This window comes from Microchirus variegatus (genome assembly GCF_963457635.1).
Source record: "Microchirus variegatus genome assembly, chromosome: 8".
Classification (NCBI taxonomy): domain Eukaryota; kingdom Metazoa; phylum Chordata; class Actinopteri; order Pleuronectiformes; family Soleidae; genus Microchirus; species Microchirus variegatus.
This window is the reverse complement of record NC_139809.1, coordinates 20,921,739-20,929,219: the sequence shown is the minus strand read 5'-3', so window position 1 is coordinate 20,929,219 and position 7,481 is coordinate 20,921,739. Positions and strand designations below refer to the sequence as shown.

The 7,481-nt window shown below is 41.9% G+C and overlaps 1 protein-coding gene across 1 annotated transcript in view; it reads left to right on the top strand.

Annotated features, from left to right (window-relative positions):
- The first annotated feature begins 830 nt into the window (after window positions 1-830).
- Window positions 831-7,481, top strand: part of sema3ab (sema domain, immunoglobulin domain (Ig), short basic domain, secreted, (semaphorin) 3Ab) — a 32,162-nt gene continuing 25,511 nt past the window's right edge. Inside the window, exon 1 of the mRNA XM_083893324.1 lies at window positions 831-1,580. Within this exon, the coding sequence (XP_083749450.1) occupies window positions 1,457-1,580 (124 nt within the window). The 5' untranslated portion in view covers window positions 831-1,456. The remainder of the gene's footprint in view (window positions 1,581-7,481) is intronic.

Here is a 7,481-nt window from a genome sequence, read left to right as displayed (position 1 = left end):
TACAGAATGACATTGGCCCCAGTTTAACCCTTGAAAATTAAGTTATGTTTAAAGATAACATTATTCACGGAACTTGTGTGTGTTCACCCATGGGATTGTTAAAAATTGTTTGGCGCCATCGCCAGACAGATGAGTCTGATGAGCTGCATCTGTGTGTTGTTCAGAAAGCTGAATATAAAGCATGAGCTGCAACACTGTGACGGAAGCTTTGCCGCTAATCCATCAGACTCAGGTAAGATGATATTTCACATCGTGAAGGTGCCACTTTGTTTGCAGTTTTACTGTCTGGCTTCTTCAGCCAGGAGAGTGAAACTGTATCTGCTGCAATTTGTACAGGATCACTATCATGTTTCCTGATACATTAAATATAATAGATAGCAAATGGCTGCAAACAGCAAGAGTGAGATAATTCTTTAAGTATTTGGCAAATTTTATGTTCTTTGTCGAATTGTATTATTTTGTATTCATATTTATTTTATATACTGTGTTATATGCATAGAAAATACACTTTAATAAGAGAATTCTCACTAAGAAATTAGTTTCTAGCAGTTTTTTCCTCTTTTCACACTCACTCTAACCTTTTGCCTTGCCCTAACCTCTCCTCTCCTACTACTTTTGCTTTCACAGTTTTCTTTTCTCTTATTTTCTCTCTCTCTCCCCCTCTCCCGCCTACACTGCACCCCCTCCCTCCCTCTCTCTCTCTCTCTCTCTCTCTCTCTCTCTCTCTCTCTCTCTCTCTCTCTCTCTCACTCTCTCTCTCTCTCACTCTCGCTCTCTCTCTAACTGTGCTGTCTGCCTCAGCTGTTCTCAGTTGCACTGTGTGCCTTGCTGCTGTGGGGACAGACCAGAGCTACTCGTGCTGTACTAATCCAGACCAATGCTAAGTAGAGAGAGAGAGAGAGTGGCAGATAAGTAAACAGAGTCAGTGCAGATTTTGCTAAACAAGCAGTGGATTATCATCTGAAAGAAACTGGACCTGTTTCTGTAGCTGAAGGTTGAGACTCAGCGTTAATGTGGATTGCAGTTCAGACGGAGCGTCATGCTGGTTAGAAATCGGGGCAGAAAACTATGGCAGATGAACCCAGATCCTCTCATGCGTCGTATCATTTAGCATGGTGAAGACCTCTCATTTGCGCTCAGATTGGTTCAGTATACCTTGGACTTGTGGACTGGTGTGGGAGTCTCTCTTGCAGTGACATTGACCCATAACCCCCAACTCTTACTTTACAGGTTCTGTCTCTGTTGGACTCTAATTTTAGCTTTTGACCCCTGGAACAGGAAAGGGACGTTCAGTTCTGCAGGGGGTGATACCTGCTGAAAACCAGTCTGGACTGCTGACCCCCCTCGTCCTTTTTTCCTAATAATCACCAGACAACAGGAACAGCATTTGTTCTGCAATAGCTGCCCTGGAGCTGTACATTTAAAGCACCCATCTGGACATTCTTGCCCCCAAGACATGGGCTTTCACTGGGGCAGTGTTGGGCTGCTGGTTGGGATGGTTCTACTCAGTGTGGAGGGAAGTGGAGCCCAACAGACCCAGACCAAGAACAACATCCCAAGACTAAAACTTTTCTACAATGGTGAGTTCCTTGTATAATACAAATGTTTACATATATCATACAACCATATGGTATGATCATAATTTGAAGTTGTGCCGATGAAGTGATAAAAGTTGTAGTGACCATGAGATCCTGTGTCCTCTGAGGAAAATAGGTCCTTCTGCGCTGTTCACCTATAAAAATACCAACTTAAAAAAAAACAAGTTGACGCAAACAAATTAACTCTTTACAAGGCTTGTCAAGCTTCATGGCTTATTAGCTAGCTGTTTGGTTCTGCTTGTGTTACATTTCAGTCAAGGAAATGAGGTTCCCTTACGGAAATTAAAATCACTTGCAGACATCTTACGTAAAGTTTCAATGTAAGTTAATGCACATTACTCTTGTCTTTACATTTGATTTAGCTGATAGAAATTGGGTTGGAAGGCTCTGTACTGGTTCATTAAATTGATCAACTGAGGCAAATTATTCAGAATAATTCATCATATACTAAGTTCTTTTACAAGGATAGCAGTTAAGTGGTATTCAATGAAGTGAAAAGTCACTTGACAATTCAGGAGTAGTCCTCCTGTCCCATGGTTTATTACGGATGTGTCACTGATGGACTGTCTCTTCCTGCCTCCCTATCCCTACTCTGAGCCGTTGTCAGTTTTGCGATGAAAAGTGGTGCCAGACAAATACTCCCTGGCAGTTTAGTATCATTTATCCCTCTCTTCCTTTGTTTTTTCCTTAACCCCCCAAACCTCCTACCCACCCACCGGATGTCACAGATTTTTACATTCTGGTCCTTCCTGCATTGTTATATTCAGGATGTATGGTGCAGGTCTGTTTCAGCAGATGGCTTTCCCAAAGAGAAATGTCTCTCACTCAGCACTCGGAGATCCATAATTATACACACAAGCTTTCGCATACTGATGCATGCACGCACACACACACACACACACACACGGCCATCTGTAGGTAGCTAATGATACCTGTGAGCATTAGTTATGCTGTTAGTCTGGGGAAACACACCCATTCAGTGATATCGTTGTTATGAGTGGAGCTTCCAGGAAACAGCCTTGCTAGTCTTGGTTATTTGGCTTCCAACATCACATTTAATATTTCCATTAGGCCTCATTTGCATTTTGGCTGGCGGGGAAAATATTTGGCACTCTCCCTGGCTGAGAAGTTCCATTGCCAGAGGACTGGTAAGCAGGTATAATTTTCATGTCTGCAACTGGGCAGAAACATTATCCTCATAAATTTGTAGAATTTCATTAAATCCATTGCAGGCTCCATTAAGCAAGTGACACAGGATTATTGCATTGTGAATCATTTATATCATCATATAAATAATTTATCATCCCTCTGACAGGTGAGTCTGACTTAGATTTACTCATAAAGAGAAGGAAATCAGAACAAATGTAGTTCTTAGGCAGCTTGAGAAGCTGTGGAATCTTAGGGAGGGAAATTCTGATCCGTGACACATGGGACTATGAGATGAAAGAACTCTGACCCTTACAGGTCATTGGGAATACTTGATACTTGGAAAATCCATGTGTGTCCGCAGTGTCCTTGTGGGTAAAGTTCCCACTTTCCTACGTTTTTAACTCTATCTGAGCAGTGAAGTGCATGAACTAGAGCAGCAGCCTGCTCCTGCTCTGCAGGAGCTCCTCATTGAACATACTAAAGCTCTCTGAAGCATACATACCATCTTCCCTTTACACACATACAAGCTCACACACATGGGCTCACGCACACAGGCACATCTCCAGCCTTCTCCCTTAACCCCAGGAGACATCTTTGAAAGTGAGGGTCAGGGGGCAGAAGGGCAGTGGAGGAGGGGGAAGGGGAGGATAACACTGATACCCCATGGCTACATAAACATGAGCTGAGGTCCAACTGTATCAACAACTAAGTGACTGGGTGATAATGAGATAGTGGTGGACCATGCATTTACAGAGTACAGCAGAACTTGGAATGTTCTTTCACTTTTTGGCAAATAATTGATCTGTGATCAATATGTCCTTTGCTCAGCAGAATAACAGGCCATTTGGAAAAAATCTAATTATTGTGTCTGTTGAACTGTCCAGGGTGTACCCCGACTATCGCCCTGTGTCAGCTTAGATAGGCACAGCACCCCTGGCGGCCCTCCGGTGGAGGATAAAGCAGTAGATAATGGATGGATGGATGGATGGATGGATATTGTGTCTGTCTAAAACATGACTTGAATCTGACTGAGAGTCTCTATGTCAAATTTCTCAAAGTCAGACTAACGTGCAGATACTATGGTTGGGATACACATTTCTACTGCACATAAACGTTCAACTGAACTCAAACTGGCCTATAGGTGCTCTACATATGTTCCACAGTTCTCTCCCTTGAGCTTTTACTGATAAATAATAGAAGAAGCTATGTATCACAAAGGAAGATGACAGTGAGGGAAAAAAACAGACTGGTGCATTTTTTGACTGATGAGGAGACGGCATGTATCCTGCTGAAAGAATTGATAATTTTGAACTCCATGGTAGTAGGATAAAATAGTGCTTGGCATGGACTAACTAGCTGTCAGCTAAAGTTGTTTTGATAAACTGTAAAATATCTAATACTAACAAGCTGAAAAAGCACATTAAGTCAGACAAACTTCATTCAATAAATCGATTTCGTACTTGTGCTTGTATCCTGGGACAAGGACCAGTCGTTCGAGTACATGGCTTTAAGTTTGCATGCACAGTTAAATTGAGCTTCTTTTGTTGCTCGACTTAGCATGGACACATATCGACTGATCACGTTAATGACAGCCTGACAGTCAGCACAGTGTGAGCATCCATCCTGACGACAAATCAGAATCTAAATGGAGCTCAGTCATCATTAATTTGATTATTCCCACCTGTGATTTTCTCACTGTGGTCTGTCAAATGGGCCATTCAAATCCCCAAAATCGATGGGTATAAAAAGAGATCCATTTGGTTTCTATGCATTTATGGACCACAGAACAATTTGATAACCAGAGAGGAAGATAGAGATGGTATTTGGTTTTATAGATGTGGGTGTGCTGCAAAAGTGCACCTTCCCTCTGACCTGTCCACCCCTTTTTCTGAGCAGAGCCAGTGGAATGCACACAAACACAAGTCCACAACTGCAAATTCTTGAAAACCAAGAGAACAGCCAACAATTAAAAATAAAAAGTACAGCAGATCCTTTGGTTTTGCTCCTTCTAAATACTTTTTCTATCATCGTCACACATACAGCTGCTTTTGTTTTTCTGTTAATCTTGTTTTCATCATGAAGTGAAAAGACTTTAAATCAGAGTTGGAGGATGGAGAAGTTCTCTTTAAGACCTTTAATCCATAAGCACGTTCCATAAGAATCTTCAGAGTGGAGTTGGGTTTCCTGGGGTGTGTACGGTATACATTTTGAATGACCATGGAGTGGTTTCCCATAAACTTGGAGAGCTGGATGTTTGCGTTTCTCAAATTCTGAATAGTGTGCTCCCCTCCCCTCCCTTTGTTTCCCCTGTAGTGGAACTGAGAGTAATTTCTGTAGAAATATCTTTAGTTACAAGTGAGGAGACTTTTCATGGCCATTGGCGACAGATTTGTTAACGTATAGAGCTAGAACTCCAACTAACAATTATTGTCATAGAAATTCAATTAATCTATCCATTATCAAATAGTCTATTATTTTCTCGATTAATCGATACATTTTTTGGTTCATAAAATGTCAAAAAGTTTCCCAAACCTTAACAAGATGATGTTCTTCTTTTGTTCATGAACCACAATTAATCAGTTTTAATGATTTCTTTGATGTATGGAGCAAAAACAGAAAAAAAAACTTAAAAAAAAAATAACTATTAAGAAAGAACATTTAAACTGCTTAATTGCTTGTCAAAATAGTTGAAAAATGATTAATTGATTAGTCATTGCAGGCCTATTTCTGTTGTAGATTCGCAACCACAATTGTGGAAGATGATTCGAGACCCAAATACCTATAATAATACAATATAAAAACTATGTTGGTCCATGTCACATTTTGCATAATGTCCACAAAATAAAGGAAAGGAAATGAAACACATTTTTGCCTAAGAAAATAATCAGAGTAGCCAGCGTTTGATTGACAGTAAACAAATTACTTCAGTCATAAAGTATTTTCCCTCAGGCTTAACTGAATCAGTGACAGAAAACACAGTGATACAGTGTGTTTTGTCAGTGTGCAATCACACACTCAGTCATGTGAAGCAAGAATCCCAGTGAAGTTGCTGAACCAGGGCTGAGCATCGGTGTTCCCATATGTACAGTACAAGCCTCACATAGGTTGTACTGATATGTTTGTGCTTTTTTTCCCCTCGAGAAGCACTTAGGTTTCACTCTGTGTGCCCTCCAGTTGAGAAAGACAAAGAGAGAAAGATAGAGAGAATGTAGGGTAAAATAGTTTATTTTTATCAGACTCACAAGGGACTGTTGATTCTTTGCATCTGTTCCATCTTCCATCTTATCTCTCTCTCAGTCTCTTCTCATATTCCTACCTTTTGTAGTCCTGCTTTTTCTGTCTCTCACGCAAATTTATAAAAACAGAAGATTATAGACGGAATAGAATATGTGCAGAGAGACCAGTCTTCAGACCACTTTTTAGGGCACATTTGTCTCAGTCTAAATAGACTCTGGATTTACATCAAGACCGGTTGTGACCACACCTGATTCATAGCATTTGTATGTATCGTTAAACTTCAATCTTCAAATGCAACAGTAAGATAAATGGTTAGAATGTTTTGTTGTCTGACAAAGACTGCTCTCACAACACAGTGTGAAACGGTGTCAAAGCTTATTATGTTGTTCTGTGAAACAGAGCCCAACCTTATTCGACTTTGGGGGCGAATTGATCACAGGAGTAAAACAATTTTGATATTCATTGGTACACTGGTGTTGACTTGGGCCACATGATGTAGTGGTGGTTTGCCCCCGGATTTTCCACTGGAGGCATTACAGCCGCGGCACGTCAGCGACACGGTTCTGCTTCGACCTCTGCCCAGCGGCAATCCCCACTGTGGCGTGGTACCTTGGGAGCCAGCGATATTCACGGAAGATCGCGCGATAATCTCGAACGGACGCGAGTTCGCGAGATCCCGCGATAGACTCTGTGTGTAAAGGAAACAACAACACAACTTCTTTCATTCTCCCACGTGGAAGAACTGTTGATCTGTTGTCATAAATGATTTTACGTTTCTCCACTTCAACAATCAGTCTCTCTTATGACTCTCTGAGACGCTCTGATCAGACTGTTGACCTGGTAGCACCGGTCAGGACGTAATGTTAATGTGAAGTTGTGACAGGCTGTATGACCTGCGTATTGTGTTTTATTTTGAAAGGGGGATGGAAATGTTTTACTTTGAGTCTGTGTCGCACTTCCTGCCTGGTGCGATCTGCTCTGTTGAAGTTTATGTGGTTCAGCAGCGGCAAAATAGAACTGCTAGATATCTAAAGCGATTCGGCGCGGTGAGCCGCTGCTGAGACGTTCCGCAGCGCGCTCAGTGCAAATGCTCTCAGAATGGAAGCTATTTGCAACGGCGATCGTGCCGCTGACGTGCCGCGGCTGTAACACGTCCAGTGGAAATGCAGGGTTACACTGTTGCCACACAGAAAGAAGGTCACCAATTCAATTCCTGTGAACAAGGGCCTTTTTGTGTGGAGTTTGCACGTTCTCCCTGTGTGCATAGCGATTTTCTCCAGGTACTCCACTTTCCTCCAATAGTCCAAAGCATGCAGAGGTTGATTGGACACAAGATTAACCATAGATGTGAATACAAGTGTGAATGTTTGTTCCTCCCTGTGTGTTGGCCCTGGTGACTTGTCCAGGGTTTACCCTGCCTTTCGCACTCTGTCAGCTGGAACTGGCTCTGTCAGCCTCCCCACAACCTTTATGCGGAGGATGGAGTGGTAGACAATG